General features: G+C 38.0%; 1 protein-coding gene across 1 annotated transcript in view; it reads left to right on the top strand.

The window, feature by feature from the left end:
• MTHFD2L (methylenetetrahydrofolate dehydrogenase (NADP+ dependent) 2 like) overlaps positions 1–23,373 on the top strand; it is a 132,610-nt gene that overhangs the window by 24,630 nt on the left and 84,607 nt on the right. Inside the window, exons 6-7 of the mRNA XM_021702357.1 lie at positions 11,687–11,839; positions 13,250–13,357. Of these exons, the coding sequence (XP_021558032.1) occupies positions 11,687–11,839; positions 13,250–13,357 (261 nt within the window). The remainder of the gene's footprint in view (positions 1–11,686; positions 11,840–13,249; positions 13,358–23,373) is intronic.

Raw genomic sequence — 23,373 nt, 5'->3', positions numbered from 1 at the left:
AAGGATAATATGTTTGAGAATATGCCAGGAGAAACTTCTCAAATTGAAATGCAAAGAAATAAAAAAAGAAGGAGGGGAACCCTGGAGCATCCAAGAACTGTAGGATATTTTCAAAAGGTAGAACACTCATGCAGTTGGAATACCAAGAGAAGAGAGAAACATTATTTGAAGTAATAGAGGCTGAAAGTTTGCAAAATTAATGACAGACACCAACCACAGAGAACACCAAACAGGATAAATACCAAAAATGGTCAAAAGATTTGAACAGACACTTCACCACAGAAGAAATAATTACACGAATAGATACTCAACATAAGTAGTTATTTGGGAAATTCAAATGGAAACTATAATAGGATACTATTGCACACCTGTTAAAATGGCTGAAATTAAAAAGACTACTGACCATACCATATATTGGTGAGGATGTGTTGCTGTTGGGAATGCAAAATGGTTCTCTTTGAAAATAGTTTGGTCATGTCTTAGAAAGTTATATGTATACCCATTATATGGTGCAGCCATTTCATGTCTACATATTTACCTAAAAGAAAAGCAAACACATATTAATATGAAGACTGTATATGCATGTTCTTATAAGCTTTATTTCCTTATAATTTCTGGACGCTAGAAATCTGAAATCAGAGTGCCAGCATGGTCAGATTTGGAGAGAGCTCTCTTCCGGGCCTTCAGACAGCCCCCTTTTTTCCTGTATCCTCACAAGGTGGAGAAAGAGAGCAAACTCTCTGGTATCTCTTTTTATAAGGGCACTGATTCCATCCTGAGGGTTCCATCCTGATGACCTCATCTAAACCTAATTACTTCCCAAAGGCCCCATCTCCAAATAGTGTTATATTAGGATTTGGGGCTTCAACATATACATTTGGGGGGACACAGTTCAGTCCATAGCAAGTGGTTACTAGTGGTTGGAGGTTAGGGGACAGGTTAGGGGACAGGAAAGAGGGAGGAAAAAGGGCTTGAGGAAACTCCAGGATGGTGAATGTGCTTATTGATTGTGGTGATGGTTTTCACAGGTATATACATATGTCAAAGCTTATCAAATTATGTACTTTAAATATATGCAGTCTATTATATTCAAATATTCTTAAATAAAGCTATGGTTTAAAAAAACAGATCTTTTAGGAATACAAGTAAATGCAATAAAACTATGTAGAATGGAAGTCAAGAGAATGATAAGCACAGGATGTAGAATGAAGTTTCCATTAGGTTGGAGCAGGGAAAGGGATGGCTTAGTGGATGTATTGTGTGCTTGAATAGAGATTACTATCAAGGCCATAACTTTTGTTTTGGGTGGTGGATTTGCATCTGCCTAGCTTATTATGAAAAATAATTAATTATTTAAAATTTGACTGTGCTTGGACCAATATTGAAATTGTGTCTTAAGTCATGAATTATGATGTAACTAATTTATTTGAGGTTTACTCAAAGAAAAAGAGGCCATATTTCAAACAGAATATTTTGTTCAAATCCTTTGTGACATCATTTGAGTGTTTACATAGAAACAAAGCCATCCCTGTGATGGCGTTCTCCCACTTTAAAAAAAAATTTTCTCTAACAGATAACATTTTTATCAAAGAATTTTTATTCAAGGCAGACAAAGTGGATGATAATTCTCCTGCATGTGGTTATGTTAACCAAATGGTGGCAGCACTGAGCAAGCAGGTTTTTTTTTTTTTTTTTTTTTTTTAAGGCTAATGGTTTATACTGGAAGCTGAGTAAATTACTTTGATATGATTTACATATTAGTAGGATTGGTTGGTCCCTGTAGCCCTGTATGTCTTTCCCTATTTATTCCCAAGTGGAAACTATCCCAAGGTCACCAAGATCTATAGAATTACCTCTTTTTGAGCAATTGCTCTCATAAACAGGTTGTATCATGTAACTCAAGATGCCTGACTGACTACTCAAAGTATCTCAAGATCCAGAATTTCCTGGAACCACAGTGATTACTTCTTTTCCTTTTTACCTTTTTTCTTTTTCCCTTACCATGATGTCCTAATCTATTTTTTGAGTGCATTCTGCATTGATAAAGGATTTACCAAAATCAAAAGGCCCTTTGAAACATCTGACTATTTCTCTGTAGAAAGTCTTTTAAAAGATCTGTTCATATGGTTGCCTTCTGACCCTCTTTATTCATTTACCAGTTCAAACAAGATTTACCAATCTGCATATAACTCTCTGCCAGGCCCTAGGGGAACGAGGTCGTTAGGACATAGTTGAAACTAACTGTCCTTGAAAAGTTTGCAGGCAAGGTCCCCCAAACACAACATCTCTTCTTTTCCCTGTGTGTTAGAGAAGCTCATTAGGATAGACATGCTCGCTCATCGGAGGGTTCTCCTCTATAGAATATACGCTGCTTGGAGTGCAGTATAGTACATTTGACAGAAGTCACTGAGTCTAGTGCCTAGGAAACCAAGGGTTTAATAAACCAGGATGTTTTCAGTACTCTTTCTGAAGAATAAGGCAACTTTTGGATCTCCATGTACTCTTTAGGTCACTCAAGAGAATTATGAAGGGCAAAAGCAGCAACCTTTGTGTTATGTGTAGGTCCCTACTTCCCATTAATTTGTTTTTTTCACAGCCTTTAAAATAGGTCTGCCTAGGAATGTCCTGTGCAGTTTCTGTGGCTATAGGAGAAAGAGGCTAAGGAAGGGTGGGGGGCCAGATCCAGCCCTTTCTGGCCTAGACAACACCTCCTACTCCACCTCCAAGCTCTACTAATTCTCAAATTTGGGGTTGGAGTAGCAGTGTGAGATTAGACTCACTTGCCATTCCTTTTTTGTCCCCTCACTCCTCGATGATGAAACAGCTCTGAAATGACGTTGGGCAAGTAGTAAGCACCTGGTAAGTATTTTCTGTCTCGAAACCTTGATGTAGAACCCAAAGGGTGTCATTTAAATATTACTTACTGGCTTGAGAACTGGAGACAGCTTCCAAAAGTATCTCTCTTATTTACTCCTATAAAATAATTAACTCGTTAAGAGACTATAGCTAAATAATTTGATTAGGCAGACATTTATTCCATTAGAATATAGGCTCCAGAGGGTAAAAATTTTGTCTGTTTGGTTCACTATGTATCCTAAATCTTTAGAACAATACTGGGCACATGGTAGATACCCAGTAAATATTTGTTGAGTGAATAAATGAGCACATTTTCAAGGGCCTATATTCATGTTCAGAGTGTGGACTTTAACCTATAAGCATAAAGCTTTGCCTTAAATTTCTGACTTCTCAAGTCCTGTTTGAAAAACAGACAAACATGAAACTTCTACTTCAGATTTATATTGGAAGACATAAAAATGCCAGATATATAACAATATAGATGCACAGATACTGACAAAGATTTTAATGAAAGCCACCTTTGGCTTTTCGTTTTATTTTTAAAGGATGGATATCAGAGGTTATATAGAAGGATCAGACATCTTTTCCTTATGGTGGCCTCTTCTAATTATTTCTGGTTGTCCACTGATTTTGTCTAGTTTCTTCATCCATAGGCCAGGGGTAATAGTAGTCATTTTCCAACAAATATTTATTGAGTCCCTCCTGTCCCAGGCACTGTTCTTTGTGCTAGGAATACATCAGGGAAAAAAAGACAAAAATTTCTGTCCTTATGGAGTAACAGGAGACACAGACAATAAAAAAATAAATGTAATAAATATACATTTATATTTATTAGAACTTGATGTGCTATGAGAAAAAATGTAGAGCATCGTAAAGAGGATCAAGATGTTGGGGGACAGGTTGTATTTTTGTTTCTTGAACATTTTATTATGAAAAATTTCAAACATACAGAAGAGTTAAAAGAGTGGTACAGTGAACACCCATATAATCCCAACCAAGGTTCCATAATTGTTAGCATGTTGCTGTTTTGCCTTGTCACATATCTATCCATTTATTTATTCATCAATCCGTTTTGTTTTTGAAGCATTTAAAGGTTAGAATATACAATGTATCCCTAAAACTTCAGTGTGCATATCATTAACTACAGATCAATATGTATGTTTTTAGGTGAAATTTATGTTGCATTGAAATGCACACATCTTAAGCCTATTATTACATAAGTTTTGAACAATGTAAACTCTCATGTAACTTAAACCCCTATCAGAATGAGTGTTTTTTGTTTGTTTGTTTGTTTGTTTGTTTTAAATCAATTGAGAGGTTTTTTTTTCATGTTCCCTCCCAGTCACTCCCTGTCCCTACCTTCATCCTCATCCTCAGGGAACCATTGATCTGGTTGTTTTTGTTTCTGTTTTCTGCATGCATATTGCCCATTTGAATACCTTCCTTTGTAAAATGCCTGCTTATATATTTAACTCATTTTTAAAAACTGAATTATTTGTCTTTTTAAGATTTAGTTTTGAGAGTCCTTTATATATCTAGATACAAGTTCTTCGTCAGATATGTGTTTTGCAAATATTTTCTCTCAGTCTTTGGCTTGGTATCCATTTTGTTAATGGTGTTTTTTGATGGGCATAAGATTTTAATGTTTCTGAAGTCTAATTGATCAGTATTTTTCTTTTGTGCTTTATGTTTTATATTCTAAAAAAACTTTGCCTGTATCTAGCACACAAATTAAAGTTTTCACCCAGAAATTATTCAGTTTTAGCTTTATGTTTAGATTTATAATCCATTTGTAGTTAAATTTTCTGCATGCTATAGAGATTATGGTTCACTTCCCCTCCCATGGCTATCAAGTTGTTCAAGTACTTTCTGTTGAAAAGATTTTCCTTTCTCGATTGAACTGCTTTGGCGTTTTTGTAAAATACCAGATGACTGTATAAATGTGAACCTAAAGCTGGGTTCTTTATTCTGTTCCATTGATGTGTTTGTCTATCCCTACACCAGAACCTCACTGTCTTGATCACTGTCACTGTATAGCAAGTCTTGAAGTCAGGTATTGTGAGTCCTTTAACTTCACTCACTTTCAAGATTGCTTTAGATATTCCTCTGCCTGGTGATACAAATTTTAGAATCAGTCAGCCTCTACTAAAAAACCTCATAGAATTATGATTGAGATGATATTGAACATATAGATCAATTGGGAAGAATTGGCATCATAACACTATTGAATCTTCCAGTCCATGAACACAGCATACCTTTCATTTATTTAGGTCATCTGTCAGCAGTGTTTTCTAGTTCTCATTATAGAGGTCACCCTCAAACTTTAAAAATTAATCCTAAGTGTTTTATGATTGGTAAACTATTATAAGATGTATTTTTAACATTTCATTTTCAAGTAGTCACTGCTTGTGTATGGAAATACAATTGACTTTTTTTTAAAGATTTTATTTATTTATTTCTCAGAGAGAGAGAGACAGGGTACAAGCGGGGGGAGCGGGAGAGGGAGAAGCAGGCTCCCTGCTTAGCGAGGAGCCGGATGTGGGGCTCGATCCCAGGACTCTGAGATCATGACCTGAGCTGAAGGCAGATGATTGACTGAGCCACCCAGGTATCCCAACAATTGATTATTTGTATTGATTTTGACTTTGTACTCTGTGGTCTTGCAAAATCCACTTTATTATTCTTTTGTTGTTTTGTAAATTCTTTAGGATGTTCTGTGTAAATAACGATGCCATCTGTGACTAGTGCATTTCAGTTCTTCCTTTCTGATCTTAGGCCTCTTTTTTCTTTTCCTTGTATTATCGCATTAGCTAGGATCTCCAGTAAAACACTGGATAGGAATGGTGGGAGTGGAAACCCTTGTCTTCTTTCCCTAGGGAAAAAGATTCAGTATTTCATTATTAAGTATGTTAGCTGTGAGTTTTTGTTTGTTTGTTTGTTTGTTTTAAGATTTATTTGAGAGAGAGCAAGAGAGAGAGAGAGCAGGGGAGGGACAGAGGGAGAGGGAGGAGGAGACTCCCCACTGAGCAGGGAGCAGGACTCCATCCCAGGACTCTGGCATCATGACCTGAGCCAAAGGCAGATGCTTAACTGACTGAGCCACCCAAACGCCCTATAAGTTTTTTTGTAAGTGCTTATCATTTTGAGGACTTTAAGCTTTGCTTTGCCTTTGCTGAACCACAGGTGCAATCTCTGTGTAGTTCTCTGAGCCTTGGATGAGCTTCTTCGAGTTTTTCTCATGTGTGTGTTGTTCAGGGATCAGAGAATTGGGCAGAATTTATAAATACACTTTGAATCTCCACTCTGTGGCTTTCTCCTTTTCTGGATATATCCCTTCAATTTTCAGCTGCTGTGGTAACCTCAAACTTTGTGCCTTGATTCCTTAAGCAAGTAGGACTGCAGATGTCTATCCAAGTTCTAGCTGTCCTGTGTCTAGGAAAGCCTCCAAAATGAGAAACTCTTTGAGTGACCTTCCTGTCTTTCAGATGTCCACTCTGCTCCAAATCTGTCAGTGTCTAGTGATTCTCCAATGTTTTCCAGATAGCTTTTTAAAATAGTAGTTATTTAAAAAATTTTTTTATTGAGGTATAATTGTCATATAACATTGTATTAGTTTCAGGTGTATAACACAGTGCTTCGATATCTGCATATGATCACCACAGTAAGTCTAGTGAACATGTCACCATACATAGTTACAAATTTTTTTTTCTTGTGATAAGAACTTTCAAGATCCATTCTCTTAGCAATTTTCAAATATGCAACACAATGTCATTAACTATAATCATCAAGCTGTATATTACATCAGTAATGTACGTTACAACTATAGGTCATTGTTTTTTATGTATGTTTTCCACTGTTTACAGTTATTGTCTGTGAGAAGTTTGTCCCATATAAACTACTTCATGATGATCAGAAATGGAACCTACTTTAAATAATGTGGTCAGAATAGTCCTTACAGATAATGTAGGATTTAAGCAAAGATTTGAAAAAAGAGAGGGAAATAGCTGAAATGACTGTTTGTTTTAAAGTCCCCAGGCAGACAGAAGAACTATAGCCAATTTGGGAAATACCTGATATGTTTGAAGGACAGCAAGAAGAGCAGAATGATGCCAATTAGAATAAGATGAGGGAAAAGTAACCAGTGATGAGATCAGACAGATAGCTAGAGTTTTGGAGCAGTACAGATCATGTAGGGTCTTGTTTGCCATTGTAAGGAAATAGGAAGCATTGCAGGGTTTTGAAAAGAAGACTTTTGTGATGTAAAATGCATTTCAAAAGTATAACCCTATTGCTATTTTGTAAATAGATTGTATGGATGCAAATATACGGATGCAAATGTAAAAGCAGGGAATTAACTAGGAGGCTGTTGTAAGAATTCATAGGCAAGATAATGGCCACTCAAACCAGACTAGTATCAATGGACACGGTGAGACTATTGAAGTACTAGATCTATTATAAAAGGAAATTCAACAGATTTTCCAATGGAGTGGATGTTGGGTGTGAGTCAGAATGGCTCCATACTTTTTTGGCAAGCAGCTCAGAAGGATGGAATTGCCATCAACTGAGTTGGAGAAAGCTATGGGTGAATCGGTTTAATAAGAAAAGATCTGTGCTCTAAAAGGTTCACACTCATAAGTGAGAGAGACAGTTAAATGGCTAATGTTATCAACTAACTGAACTAATGTGCTAAGTACTTTTTATAGCAGTTTTGTGGGAGAGCAGAGGAGAAAAATAACATTTCAATTTATGATGAAGGAACAGGTAACAATCAATCAATGTGTTGAGGAATGACTAGGGTGGGAAAGAACAGGGAAGAAGGAATTAATTATGGAAGAGTCAGCATGCATTTCATGAACAATAGCACAGAAATGCAAAGTTAATGTTAAGGGAATGAAGGAATGGGACACTGCTTGATATACTAGAGAGAAGGCGATGTGATGATGGTGGATGGGAAAGGGAGGGAGCGCTTGGAGAGGAGGAAGATAGGAAAAAGATATAACCAGGCTGACGATGGTATTATTTACTATGCTAATGAGCTTGCACTTTTCCAAAGGTCATTGAGGCAGTGGAAGGAGGTACTTTTAAACAGTAACAGAAAAATCCTTGGATGGAAAATAAACCAATAATTTGTTCTTTTTTTTTCCTGTTCTTTGTCCAAAGGCATTAAACATTAACTATATATATATACACACACACACACACACACACACATATGCACGCACATACATACATACAATCATACACACAGTGGAGTAGTTGCATAGAGTGGTCTCTCAAGGCATTCCCTGTGCTGTTCTACTGCAATGTTATGGTTATAATTTGAAGGCTTTTTTTTTTTTTTCCTGGCATGATTTAATGACCTCTCAAGATCATAAGTAGAGGGGAAACACAAAGTGAATAATGCCAGTTTTCCCATTCATTTGGGTAGGATATTAACTGGTTATTTATTTGCCAATGTATTCTGTGGGTCAAAAATGTTTTATAACCACTGTGAAAAAATTGATGTTACTGAGTTTCGTGATTATTTCTTTAAGTCATGGCCCCAAGAGTGAAACTTCAGGGGACTTTCAGTAGCAGTCAGTCATAAGCACAAAATGTATTTATTTCCCTTACTCATATAAGAAAATATGCAGTGCTTTTCTGCACGGGTTTGGGCATGTTTTAACCTAGGAATTGTGTTGTATTTGGAGGCCTAGAAGAAAGAGTGCGTTCCTTGGTATATGTTAGGATTATCAAATGTCTTGATTAGAAGGGATGGGGGGCCCCTTCTGATTTTAACTTTTTAAAAAAATATTTTATTTATTTATTTATTTAGAGAGGGGCAAAGAGAGAGTGTGAGAAGAGGGAGGGGCAGAGGGAGAGAGAGAGAATCTCAAGCAGCCTCTGCGCTGAGCCCAACACGGGGCTTGATCTCATGACCCTGAGATCATGACCTGAGCCGAAATCAAGAGTCAGACAGTCAACAGACTGAGCCACCCAGGCACCCCCACCCCAGTTTTAATTTTTGAATGGTATTTGAGATGATTGATATTTATGACTTCTATATACAGAAGGAAATACTGACTTTAGGGCAAAAAGATATAGATTTTAATTCTGGATCTTCCTCTTAGTAGTGGTTTGAGATTGGCTGCATCTCAGACTCTGAGCTTTGTCTTTAAAATGGAGATGATAATACCATTTCCATTTTAGTCCCCAGTAACTATGAATATCAAAAAGGAAGTGGATGTGCTAGTAACATGAACATTATAAAATTCTCTGTAAATGTTAAGTTGTGCTCATTTGCATTATTGCCATTCACTGTACATTACATAATAAAAGGTATATCTTTTGTGGCAAAGGATGCAAGTGAGATTTAATTCACTGCTGAGATAACATAGAATTATATAAAAATGTATGTATGTATATATGATATATGAATTGGTTTCCTTGATTCTTATGATCTTAATTGTTTTAAATCTACTCATATAGGTTCTTTTCCTTTTAGACTAAATAACCTCAGTTTTCATGGGCTCTCTATGTCACACCTTTGTATGTCCACACATCTGTCTTTTAAACACCTATTACTAAAGTGTCTTAAGAGAAAATTGTTTGGAAATGGTGGCCTGCTTATGAACTGAGCTGCAGTTTAAGAAGTACCTAAGAGGACAGGTCTATAATCACCAGTCTCTAGTGCTAGCCTCCGCATTCTCACATGCTTACAAAGCTTCTTAAGAATTTTAGCTGTGGGGGCGCTTGGGTGGCTCAGTTGTTAAGCATCTGCCTTTGGCTCAAGTCATGGTCCCAGGGTCCTGGGATCGAGTCCCACATCAGGCTCCCTGCTCAGCAGGAAGCCTGCTTCTCCCTTTCCCACTCCCCCTGCTTGTGTTCCCTCTCTCGCTGTGTCTCTCTGTGTTAAATAAATAAAATCTTTAAAAAAAAAGAAAAGAATTTTAGCTGCGGGGCACCTGGGTTAGGTTAAGTGTCTGCCTTCGGCTCAGGTCGTGGTCCTGGGATTGAGTTCTGCATCGGGCTTACTGGTCATTGGGGAGTCTACTTCTCCCTCTGCCTCTCATCCTACTTGTGCTCTCTCTCTCTCACTCTCAAATGAATAAAATCTTAAAAAAAAAAGAATTTTAGGGGCGCCTGGGTGGCTCAGTCGTTAAGCGTCTGCCTTCGGCTCAGGTCATGATCCCAGGGTCCTGGGATCGAGTCCCACATCGGGCTCCCTGCTCGGCGGGAAGCCTGCTTCTCCCTCTCCCACTCCCCCCTGCTTGTGTTCCTGCTCTCGCTATCTCTCTCTCTGTCAAATAAATAAATAAAATCTTTAAAAAAAAAAAAGAATTTTAGCTGAGATTTGTTACAACTGCAGTGTTATTGTTAGTGAATGGAAGAGCACAGACCAGTAGATGGTGACATTCAGTGTAGCTCAGGCTTATGAGTAAGAGGATGGCTCTCTAAACCTGCGTTCTTTCCATCAATGGCTAGTCCATGCATACATTAGCCAATTTTAAACCTAGAAATGAACTAATTTAAGCCGTAGCTCAATAATGGAGATCTCAAATGCAGTTGTTTTTCTTTTAATTTACAAAGCTTTTGATCAACTATAAAAATATCCTTGGCATGAAGCTTCTGCGTGAGTGGTCAATGTCTAACAAATGAATCATCAATATCATCCAGATTAAAAAAGAAACCACTGTTTTTATCCTCAAATAGTAAATTAAACATGTGATTTTTAAGAAGTTTTACTAGAACCTATATAAGCATCTTCTGGTTTCAGAGAAAACAGATGGAGACTTACTCTGCTAGAACATTATAGAATAAACACAGTTATTGAAAGTGAGCAACTGTTGATTGGAGAGACATTCCAAAGACCCAATTTCTATATGAACATAATTCAAATTACTACTTATATATATGTAAAAGACTTTGGTAGTTTAATGCTGGCAAATTGGATTTAAAGTAAAATGGCAGTGTATCCCATTTAGAATACAAAAGATCTAAGGTACAAGGCATAGCTCTTTTTTTTTTTTTAAAGATTTTATTTATTTGACAGAGAGAGACACAGTGAGAGAGACACACACATCCATTGTGTGATGAACAAAGAAACTTTATGTAGCAAATAATACCTTTATTTCAGTATATTAAGCACATGGGCTAATTGTTGGGTTTAGGGGAAGCCTTATTATTTTTACTTATTACCTTTCAAAATGAGATGATGATTGGCATCTCCTATCTCTTTTGATTAGTTTATTACTCTTATTATGTTCTTTTCCTTCCAAATAGAAACCAAAATGGTATTTTGGATATCAATGTGCTAGTGCTTCAGAGAAAGGAGGTGTGTGTGTGTGTGTGTGTGTGTGTGTGTGTGTGTGATTTGCTTTTTTGTTACGTCATTTGGGAGGGAGTTAGGCACACTAATGATGTTATGATTATTTTAATACCAACAAAGCCCTTTTAATCTATAATGCTGGAAATATTTAATAGAAGCCGAATTGTGGAAATGTCTTGTATGGGAAAAACATAGATTTAAATTACTAAGTAGGTAAACTTATTGAGGCAAAGACTTAGGACCTGGCTGTTTCCAGGTCTCATTGACACTGTTTTATTTCACACATTTTTCCCTTTACCAGGCCAGCCGTTTCCAGCCCTGCAATTGTCTAAACTCTTAATGGTGGTTAATTATAGCCATCAGCCAAGAGCACTTTGGCTATTTTGGTGGAAAGAAAAAGGACAGAATAATGATTTTACACCTTTCCTGAAGCCAAATCATAATGTAGGTCTGCAGATTTCAAGTAAAGACCTCCAAATAAATGACCATTTTAAAATTAGACCAATTTTATTTACTTTTCAGACCATGTGGACGAGCGAACAGTGTGCAATGGAATTGCCCCTGAAAAAGATGTAGATGGATTTCATATTATCAATGTTGGAAGATTGTGCCTTGATCAGCATTCTCTCATACCTGCCACTGCCAGTGCTGTTTGGGAAATCATCAAGAGGACAGGTTGGTAACTTGAGGTCCATGGGACGTGGGTGCTGAGGGCCACACTGAGCCTTTGTGCAGTGCCCTGATGGAACCATTTTACTACTGAGTGAAAGAAAATGATAAGCCATAGAACTTCAGTCCATAGAAAGTTGTAAAGTTATAGAAGTCAAAGAATAACCCAAAGTAAAATAAAATGAAAAATGCATGCCAGGTTACAGGTAACTGCCGTTGCACCTTGTAGGAGTGAATTTTCCCAAGAGTAGGTTTGTCTCCCTACTTTTAAATTATACACTTAATGTGCATTTTCCAAAATGAATTGTAGTTTTCCTTACCTTTAAAAACAAAATGCGGGGCGCCTGGGTGGCTCAGTCGTTGGGCGTCTGCCTTCGGCTCAGGTCATGGCCCCAGGGTCCTGGGATCGAGTCCCATATCGGCCTCCCTGCTCCGCGGGAAGCCTGCTTCTCCCTCTCCTACTCCCCCTGCTTATGTTCCTGCTCTCACTGTGTCTCTCTCTGTCAAATAAATAAATAAAATCTTTAAAAAAATAAAAAAGAAAAAGAAAAACAAAATGCGGTGATCATATTTGAGCCATCTCTAATGACCTAGGTTTTTACTATAGACATTTACATTTGAACTGTGCTCTAAATACAGTAATACTCTCTTGAACCCTTGAGGTGTATAGAGAAATGTTTATCTCTACATTAATCAATTCCATACTGCTTTTATGTTTGTGATCGTCCTGCCTCCCTGACTGTCCCTTCCATTTCTGACAGTATCTTCTCCTTTCAAATCTGCTGTTTTCTAACGGAAGGAGAAAATTTCCAAGAGAAAACAGATCCTAGAACCATCCTTTTAGGATATTACTACTTGTAAAAACCTTAATTCTAACTTCTTCATTTTACTTATGAAGCAACTGTGCCCAAACAAAGTAGAGTGTGTTATATTTGCAAGTTTTATCTTTCAGACCTTTTTGAGCCCCTAAAATTCAGCACCTCTTTCCTATGGGGTAAAGGCATGAGCTTTGTAAAAAAATACACTTTTTCCCACTTCATTTTGTTCCAGATTTGCTAAAATTTTGATTGCCAATTAAGCTCGACATTGTTGTACTTTGCTTACTTTATAATTAGTAGTTAATATATTTTAAGTCTTTGCATGTCTAACTCTTCATGTGAATCCCCATGTTTAAAAGTAATTTAATGGCAACTTGAAAATGTAGTTTTTTAACAAGGACAATTATAGAGGAAGTGACAAAGGCAAGAAGCGTAAAAAGAATATTTATAAATAATGAATGTGGGCACATTATAGACAAGCCACACAATAACTCAAATTTCATTAGAAGTTTTTAAAGAATGTTTTAGTTGGCTGTTCAAATGTTTATTCTGCTTCTTGTTGTTGATTCTTCATTTAAATCAAACTCTGTGTTTTAAGGAATTGAAACATTTGGGAAAAATGTGGTTGTAGCTGGAAGATCCAAGAATGTAGGGATGCCCATTGCCATGCTTTTACACACTGATGGAGAGCACGAACGGCCGGGAGGTAGGTTGGACCTTGATTCCATATACTCTTGCGATTTTCTTCGTTCTTAAAATCATCAGGTCAGGATGCTTGGAAATGTGACTTGGTATATTCATGGGTTTATGCAAATAAAGGCTTCCCTTCTTCCTCATCTAATGACATGAGCACCTTGAAAGTGAATAAAATAATTGCTGGAAATACATGGCCCCTTTGTCCCTATTACTCTTATTTTAGCCATATATACTTCCTTTAAATAATTGACAATATAAACATTAAGAAAAGTGGAAAGCCACTAAATACATAACAGTCACATGCTGATAGACTTCTGCATGCTCACACACACACACACACCCATACCCACAGACACTCACAAAGCCCTATGGAAAAAGAAACCCAGTGATGACATATCACTTATCTAAAATGATGAATGAGACTTTTGAATATTGCTTTCTCCTTCCTGGGCCTAAGAATTTAAATATTGCCACTAATCAAAATGTATGTGTGGATCATAGTGAATTAGGGCCTGATGATGACTCCAGGGAACTTTAAAAAGCCTTAGTCTTGAGGAGCTCTTTGAAAGGCCAAATCTAGTAATATGCACAAAGTTTTCATAGTGAACATCTACAGTTCTAGTGTTACTATTCACTTGTAACTTAATCTACTAGTGCTCATCTGTCTCTTAGGATATAATATATTGATTCATATTTGCCTTTATGCAGTAATTTCTATGTTAAGCAAGTTAAAATAACCAGAAACGTTTACCTAGGTATACTGTTTTTGTTGGAAAATTTTGACTTGGTGTCAGTGTGTAATTTTTTTCTTCATTTTCAGCATTTTATTTTCTTATCTCATCGATAACATAACAAGCAGCATTATGTCACTCCACGACTTGCATGGTACTTTCTCATAAGCCATCTTATTTCGTTCTCAGTCATTCTGGCATATATTAATATTACTTACATTTTGCAGCTAAAAGAAATGATCTTTAGAGAGTTCAGGTGACTTACCCAAGGCCACACAAGGAAATGGTGAATCCAGAGCTGGCAGCTGGATGCTGACTGTGTTTAGGAGGATAGACTTGGGGGTCAGATCCCTCTCCTGCCATGCCCTGTGTCCTTGAATGAGACGTTTATGCCATACAAGTCACCACTTCCCATATCCGTAAAGTGCAAATAATATTAATATTTCCTTCACTGGGTTATTGTGAATATTAGATGAGATATGAACATAAAGCTCTAATTATAGTGCCCGACATATTAAATTAAGTGCTTGGTAAGTGTGAACTGTGGCTATTACTATTATTTCCATTATATGCTTAACTTAATAATCTATGGCCATATTAACCGTAAGGTGTGGAGTTACATGATCCAAGGCTGATGATGTATTCTTTACCTTCATTTGAAATTTTATTGTCTTTTTCTGGTGGGTTTTATGTTTGCTTTTTTTGGATTAAATCTAATCTTTGTTGCAATAATTTGCATAAACATAGAATTTATGAAGTCTGTAAAGTATTTGATTAGAAATATGATGTCATAATATTCCAAATCATACTTTCCGTTGTACTTTTCTTATAGATATCAATATATTGTATGCTAATTTCTTGATAAGTTTCCATTGTCTTAAGTACCTAAGTCTAAGAAAATCAATTTATCCCTTCTTTATGCAATTTTAAATTAGACATCCCTATGTCATAATACATATTAATTTTGTAGATATTTTACACTTTGTATTATAAAATATTCTCATGAATGCATGTTAAAAATTGAATAAAAGTGGAATTAGTTATAATACTGGTCACTTATAGGCCAGGTAGTTAAATTTCCATTTATTATAGCAGCACCTAGGTGCCGTTATAGTTACAGTATCTAAAAGGTGATAAATTATATTAAAAATGATGTTGAGCAGTTTACAACATGAGTGGTATTTAATCTTATGCATATTTAATGGGAGTGTGGTGACATACATGATTAATATAATGAATTGTTGAGAGCTGCTTACTGAAGATTTGGAGTCTGTGGGAAAGTTAATATTTCAAACGTCCCTGTCTGTTAGAGCAGTAATTATGTGCAGTGACTACATGTGCATTGTTAGCTAATGGAGATAATGAAGGGGGATTAACTCGGCAAATTCATATCTATAGAACTGTTCTGATGACACTCACAATGTTGAGCATTCAGCTCACACTGTATTTCTTTGCCAGAAGAGATTCAGAACCCTAATTATTCATTTGTGTCTTAAAGCCAAAGATAATTGTACTAGAAGAAAAACGGCCATACTGTAATTTAGCTTGATTAATATGTGTCTACTCTTGGCTAGCTTTTAGTCCTGATTATTTAGGACATGAATCCCAGCTGTTTGGTGAGAAAGAGCTTCTTTTAATTCCTCAAGGGCTTGAAATATTTAAAGGACTGAGAATGTGCTAAAATCTTGAGACAAAAGTTAGTGCTGATGCTCAACACAGCAGGATGCTGCAGGGAGATTATGTTCTCCTGAGGACACGTCCTCGCAGAAGGCTTTGTTGAGGACATGGCATTTGAGCCACTCTGTAGTTTCTAGAGAGTAGGTGAGAGATGGTTCTTGTCTTTCAAGAGCTTACAGTGTTGGTGGTAAAGGGAGGGGGGTATAGATACAGAGGCACACGATATGCAAGTATGGGTGTTTTAAATTATAGATAGTCAATGGCACAAAATAAAATCTGGCATCTCTAAGCAAACATTGCATTTGCTTAGGGAAGCCTGTGATTAATTGAGGGGATGTAAAGATATTGACAATGGAGAATCTCTTCTCTTGAGCTCCACTCCTTTCATGGATGTTTGAGGGCCATTGTGACCACCTAGAAGACACTGTGTATTCTTTTAACTTCTTCGTATGTGGTAACCTACCCAGTTTCACCTTTTTTCAGAATGGAAACTGAATACCTTTGGTATCAGCCCAGTGTCTTTATTTTTAGCTTAATCGTGAGGAAGCAAGAGGGAAGTTCTTGAGTTTCTCTAAAACAGAAATTCCTGCAAGATAACAAAGTACCATAATGACCAGGTGTTAAGATTATTACTTGTCATCAAAAGAATACAGAATCTGATTTTATTTCAAGTTTTCTTAGAGTAAATGTCTCTTCATATTTTATATTCTTATGTAGGACATCGCATCTAAACAGATTCCGCCTAAATGGCCATGACATGGAGTTACATGCTTCTCCTTTAGCTGAAAGATTGTGGTATCATTGCAGTCCCTACATGGATGCAGGGACCTTTTCTTTTTTAAAGATTTATTTATTTATTTGAGAGTGAGAGTGCTCACACATGTGTTAGCGGTGGCGGAGAGGGGAGGGGAGGGAGGGAGAATCCCAAGCGGACTCCCCACTGAAAACAGAGCCCGACATGGGGCTCAATCTCACAACCCTGAGATGGATCATGACCTGAGCCAAAACCAAGAGTCAGACACTCAACTGACTGAGCCACCCAGGCGCCCTGATGCAAGGACTTTTTCAATAGCATTTTGAAAAGGACAGCAACAAGCTGATTATGCTTAGAGGTCTATGGGCTCAGGGATCTTCTTGAATTCACTCAGACAATATGCATTCAGTACTTAATTCTCTGTGAAACACTGTGGGGAACAGTGGTAGAAAAGACTTAGTTCTCTGTTTCTGGAAGATGACAGTCTGCATCTGTAGAGTTCATCTTTGGACACAGTTTTCTCCAAACACTGCTTCTGCATTGGTGTTCAGCTTTTGAATTCAAGCTACCCTTCTGCCATACCTTTCTGTCTATCAGGTCATTTTTATTCAAGGGGCAGCCTATCTAAATGGAAAACCATAAGACATTTTGCCAAGAGAATGCCCTTCCTTTGCGAAAATTGGCTCCAGGTGTGAAAACAAACACTTTTGCCAGACTGGGAGCATTCTCTCTCACCTGCAGGAGGTGCTGTCAGGAGGTAACACAGGAGTGGAGGTTCCAGGTAGTGCAACGTGATCTCAGTGGTATGTGTGATTAAGCTCAGCCCAGTGCCAGGTTGGGCCAGGCATTCTCGGGTTTCAAAGAGAGGAGCCAAATAGAAACGCCTAGGAATGCAGGAGTCATGCAAAGGCTCACACCACAGAGCCTGAGACTTAGTCTTGTTGGCAGCAGAGTGGAGTGGGATGTTTGCTACCTCCATGGAATGAACCATTGTCAAACTGGGGCAGGGAGGATGGCAGGCATTTTGTCACTCTTCCTCCCATCCCATGACCCCTAAGTGAGAAGGCCCCCGATAAGATATTGGAGATATTATGTCTTGTGATGCCTCCGTGTCCATTAGACCTTACTGAATTCCAGCGCTGAGTTTGCATAGTGGAAAGTAATAGAAAAAAAAAAAAATGCTTGTTCTTGTCTCCTTTTCTTAGCTGAATAATAAGAGTACTGCTTAATTTTTTTTTAAGATTTTATTTATTTGAGAGAGAAAGAGCACGAGCCAGGGGGAGGGTCAGAGGGAGAGAGAGAAGCAGACTCTTCATTGAGCAGCGAGCCTGATGTGGGGCTTGATCCCAGGACCCCTAGAACATGACCTGGGCTGAAGGCAGACACTTAACCGCCTGAGCCACCCAGGCACCCCCAGTACTGCTTAATTTTTAACATCTCCTAAATTCAGCCAGCTCTTATCTGGAAAGCACTGTGCTTGGAAAATAGCATGTATTCTTACACCAGGCAGCTGGGACTATGACACTCTTGCAACTAACATTAACCATTATTTAAAATGTAAAGTGACGTCTAAGCCTTTCTCTTTCCCTTTCATTTTCTCTCTTTCCCCATGACTTCAGAGTACAAGGCATTTGTTTTATTACCGGCAGAGAGCATCCCTTTTCTAGTGTCTGTAAGCCTGCGTGTTCGAGGTACCACTCATAAGGTTATTGTGGTTTGCTCCACACTGCCCTTCAAGGCATTCCTCCTGCCACTTTCTTCCTGGGACCCGATGCCGAAGCTCCATAGAATCCCGCGCGGGTCTTCGAACATGCCATGTCTTCCAAGCCTCCTTGCCCTCATGTACCCTGTTCCCTCTGCTTGGGACTCGGCTTCCTACCTCCCACCCGTCTTTCCAGATGCAGCCCAAATCTTCTGCTTTATGCATATTGTATATGCTGCGATCACAGTACTAATCCTCTCACATGTTGATCATCTACCTGTTCTTTCCTACACACACATAGTGAACTTGAACTTCTCAATGACACATATGTGTCTGGCTTTTTGTATCTGAAATTTAGCACAGGGCTTGGTACGGAGTAATGCAACCAGCCAGTCCATCAATAAAAGTTTATTTAGTGTTTCCTATGTGCCAAGTACTGTGCTAGTATTGTAGAAAGTGAGACTACAGGCTAGGAATTTAAAATAAAACATTGTCGTTTACTGAAAACAAAAAATGCCTGTATATTGAGAAGGAAGGGGAAGAGGGAGAGAGAAGTAGCTAGGTGCTTCTCATACACTAATTCCTTCATATTTTAAAATTACAGGCGTTTATATAAAAGTATAACTTAAGACTCCCCTTTCCCCAAGAATCAGATCACAGGGGAGGAAGGTGGCTCATGACTGTCAGAGGAAGAAGAGAGGAGATCTCAGGATACTGGGAATGGAGGGGAGGGTGCTGCTGGCAGCATTAATTGAAAGAGGTCACAGTGTTTTCCCAGTAAAATGCTTAGGATCTATCCTTTTCTTTAGGCTAACTTTTTTTCCCCCTCAACCTGCTGATAGATGTGGCTGTCTTGTTACAGAGGGGCTGATTTCTTTGTCACTAAGTGTGGGGACTACGATGGTGAATATATCAGCTATTGCTCTGTCCTCTTGAGCCCACAGTCTAGTAGGAAAGACAGCCAGCCATTAAACAGTTAGGTATGAAGGATTAATCACCATAATCGTGCAAAGAGCTGCGAAAGAGGTAGAGCTTTCTATAATAAAGAGTTTAACTATAGGAAGGAATAGTTTCTAAATACAGTTATAGATGAATGTCATGCCTTCCTGTTGTCTACCTTCTGTTACTATTCTTCACTTCAGACCAAAAAATCCCACCTAATAAGCAAAAACAAAACTATCTTCTACTTGAAATTATGAAAAATTCCATCTATGGCCATACCACCCTGAAAGCACCTGATCTCATCTGAAATTATTAAAAATTCCTAAAATCTGGAAGAAAACATTTCACTCTCTACAAAATAAATAGTTCATACCATAAATATAAATGATGATTTAGTGATTTAAAAAAATAAAGTCAGGGGCGCCTGGGTGGCTTAGTCGGTTGAGAGTCCCAACTCTTGGTTTTGTCTCAAGTCATGAGCTCAGGTTCATGAGACTGAACCCCATTGGGCTCCGCACTCAGCAGGGAGTCTGCTTGAAGATTCTTACCCCTCCCCCTGCACACTCGCTTTCTCTCCAGAATAAATAAATAAATCTATAAAAACAATAAATAAAGTCAGTGCCAAGAGTGTTATATATAAAGGTACTAAATGCACTTCAATAGTGTGGGCTCTACTCTGTTTAATCAGTTAGTATATCTGAAGTTTCTTCTATTTTTTTTTCTTCTTATAATTTGTTGCTTTTCTTATTCTGAGGTCTTTTTCTATTTCCCATTGTGAATATTTCTGCAGACTTTCAGGACATCCCAGAGCTGCTTCTCTTTGCCCCCTCCCTCATTGTTCTGTTTTAACCCCTCACCTGTCATCCTTCAGCATTGTAGATAGGAGTGTTCCTTCTTACTCATGTATTATATGTCAGCTCAGATATAACTTCTCGAGCAGGCTTCTCTGATATCCTGTCCCACCCTCTCCCACACACCACCATGGACACATTGAAGAACTTTTCCTTCACATCATTTATCAGTTTGTGATTAGCATTTCTTAGTGTCATTATTTGATTAATGTTCATCACACTCACTGGACTATTAACCCCACAAAAGCAAAGACAACATCTGTTTATCTTCCCATTTTATCTCCTGCACCTCACACAATAGCTGTCCAGAGAGTCTTTGTTTAACAAATGAATGGGTAAATTTACTTGTCAACCAAGAGTATCATGGAAGATTTTTTTTTTTTTAAAGATTTTATTTATTTATTTGACAGAGAGAGACACAGCGAGAGAGGGAACACAAGCAGGGGGAATGGGAGAGGGAGAAGCAGGCTTCCTGCAGAGCAGAGAGCCCGATGTGGGGCTCGATCCCAGGACGCTGGGATCATGACCTGAGCCGAAGGCAGACGCTTAACGACTGAGCCACCCAGGCGCCCCTCATGGAAGATTTAATACAGCTAATTCATAAGCTGTATTCTTAGCAACACCAATGTACCACAAAATCTTAAATGGGTTTGATTTAAAAAGAAAAAAAAAAGAGAGAGGAGTTGTTCAAGTAAGTTTGGGAAATCTGGATTAAATAAAATCGAACCTATAACTTGACTGTGATATTTCTCAGAGACTTTAATGTAGTATTATAGCATAGCCTTTAACATGGTAAGCACTGTGAATCTCTGAGAGGGTAATAATATTTAGTATTTGACTCTGGAAGTTGGTTTTTGATTTTTGTTTTTTCCTCTAACAAAATACATGTATTTGTATTTATATTTGCTCTGTTTGCATCTAGATATTTGCTATGTTTGTACTAGCATAACCCCCAGAGGTCTAGTCTTTTTCCACAGAGAGGATGAATAGAAGGGCAGTAAGCAGTACAGTGTTCTTCGAGATGTCTGCATATTTCACTCTCAAATGCAGGCAGAAACCTTGGAAATACTTATTTAGTGTTTGTGTATGATCTTTTAAGCATGTTTGCAGAATAAGACTTTGTAGTAAAGTCCTGGAGTTTATTTGCATCTGTTAATCTTGGAGAGTAGAAAGTAAATGCAAAAATTATATAAGGCTGTAACAAACAGACCCCTTCTGCACCAACACACACACACCCCTTCTAGCCAAAACAACTAGAAAGGAAAAAACAATACTTTGGCTCATGTCAGCACCCCTTGTCCCATGGCTAAGCTGGCTAGCTCATTTTGGCTAGGATTCGGAAGGTTCTGATTGCTTTAGTTAGTCTTTATAGCTTAAAATCTGTTTCACAATCAGAAATTCTGTCAATCCTGATTTGGCAATTTGGTACCATGGGGAATTTGGTCACCTGAGGAACTGATTCATGTAGATGACTCAAAACATTTCATCCCTCTTAATAGGAAAATAATCCTAGAAATATAAGGTTTCAAAACCAATTATCTTATTTATGATTGCCATATTGTTCACACCATAGCTGCAGTCTTGAATGGGGAAGATTGACTCCTAGAACAGGAAAACCTAGTGTCCATGAGCATAGACTCTTTGTTGCCTGAACACACATTCTGTTCCCACATGTCCCTGTGAGATCAGGGTATGCATGGTTGTTCGGAGAATTAAGTGAGCTGATCCCTGTAAGGGATTTAATATTCACACATCGTGAGTGTTGGGTACATGTTAGCTATTACAGTATACTTATTCTAAAAAGTATTTAAGGTGGGCCACAGCAATATATGAAACACAATGCCAGTGTGAAATAGTTAAAAGGGAGAAGCAAGGCCTAGAACTAAAACAGAGCCAAGAATAAGGCTATTAAAAATAGGCATATCATTAAATCTTCATGGACATATTACCACTGCCAAGCACATTGCTTTTCATATACTAGTGCTGAATATATGTTAGGTGAATTTGTTTGAGTCTAAACTATACTTTATGATTGGGTCACTAATTTCATCTTGAGAACTCTTTCCCTGGAAAAAAATGATCCGGTTACCCAATTAAGTGTCTTTAGAATTAAAAATAAATACATGCTCAGGATAAATAAAACATTTTTTGGTGTTAAAACTGCAAAGTAATTTCTCCTGAGGGTTCTTATAAGCAAGAAACTATGGAATGAACTGAGTGATATTCATAACATGCTTTTTAATTTAATGAAATGGCCACATCATATAGGGCTATTTCTGTTATTGCTTAAGCACGGATTAAAGCTACCACTGGCATGTATTTCTTTTATTTCACTAGATATTTCTTCTCATTCTCTTGTTTCTGGGTCATTGTATTCTTCCCAACTTCTAAACCAGTGGTTCTCAACCTTAGCTGCCCACTAGAATCATTGAAGGGCTTTTAAAAGTATGGTTGCCTGAGCCCAACACACAGCAATTAAATCAGAATCTTTCAAGCTGGACCTGAGTATCAGTATTTTTTAGAATGCTTCATAGAAGATTCTAATGTGGTCAAGTTTGAGGGCAACTGCTCAAAACATTGGAATAAGCCCAGGGCTTCACTTCTCATTCCAGAACCATTCCTAGGTCATCTTTTCTAGTCCCAAAGTCTTAAATACCCTCTGTATTTCCTAGGTGTTGAGACCCCTGGAACCACTGTCCACTTGGCAAGTCCACTTGGATGGCCAGTAGGCACTTCAAACTTACCATATGCAAACCTTCAATCTTAATTTTATTCCCCATAGTCTGTCCTGTCTTAGGAAGTAGCACTGTCCGTTCACCCTTGCTCGGTTGCTCAGGCCACCCTTGACCTCTCTTTCGCTCACATCTCATGTCTTATCCATTAGCAGTCTGTTTAAAATATACCCATGCTCACATCCACCAAAAAGATCCTAGTTGAGACAGCCATCGTCTTTCACTTGGAGCACCATGAAATTTACAAACCAGTTTCTCTGCATCCACCCCTTGTCCCTTCTCCCATATGTTCCACATGGTGGGTCTCAATCACGAATGGCTTCCCATAACACTCAGCACAACATTACATCAGAATAAAATCCAGCTTCCTTCATGTGATATGCAAGACCTTTCAGGAGCTGACCTGGGCTGCATCTTTTTTCTCACTTCCTACCATTCTCACCCCCCATCACTGCCCTCCAGCCACGGCTGCCCTTTGCTTCCCTAGAACACACGTCATACGTGCTCGTGTGTCAGGGTCTTTGACTTGGTTTTCCTTCTTCTGGAATGCTTTTTTGAGGTTATTTACATAAATTATTTTTCTGATTTCCTTTGGGTTTCTCTCCGAATGTTACCTCCTTGGGCTGTCCCTCGCCAC

This window comes from Neomonachus schauinslandi, chromosome 2 (genome assembly GCF_002201575.2).
Source record: "Neomonachus schauinslandi chromosome 2, ASM220157v2, whole genome shotgun sequence".
Lineage (NCBI taxonomy): Eukaryota > Metazoa > Chordata > Mammalia > Carnivora > Phocidae > Neomonachus > Neomonachus schauinslandi.
The sequence above is the reverse complement of the archived record's forward strand: the minus strand, read 5'-3'. Positions and strand labels throughout refer to the sequence as shown.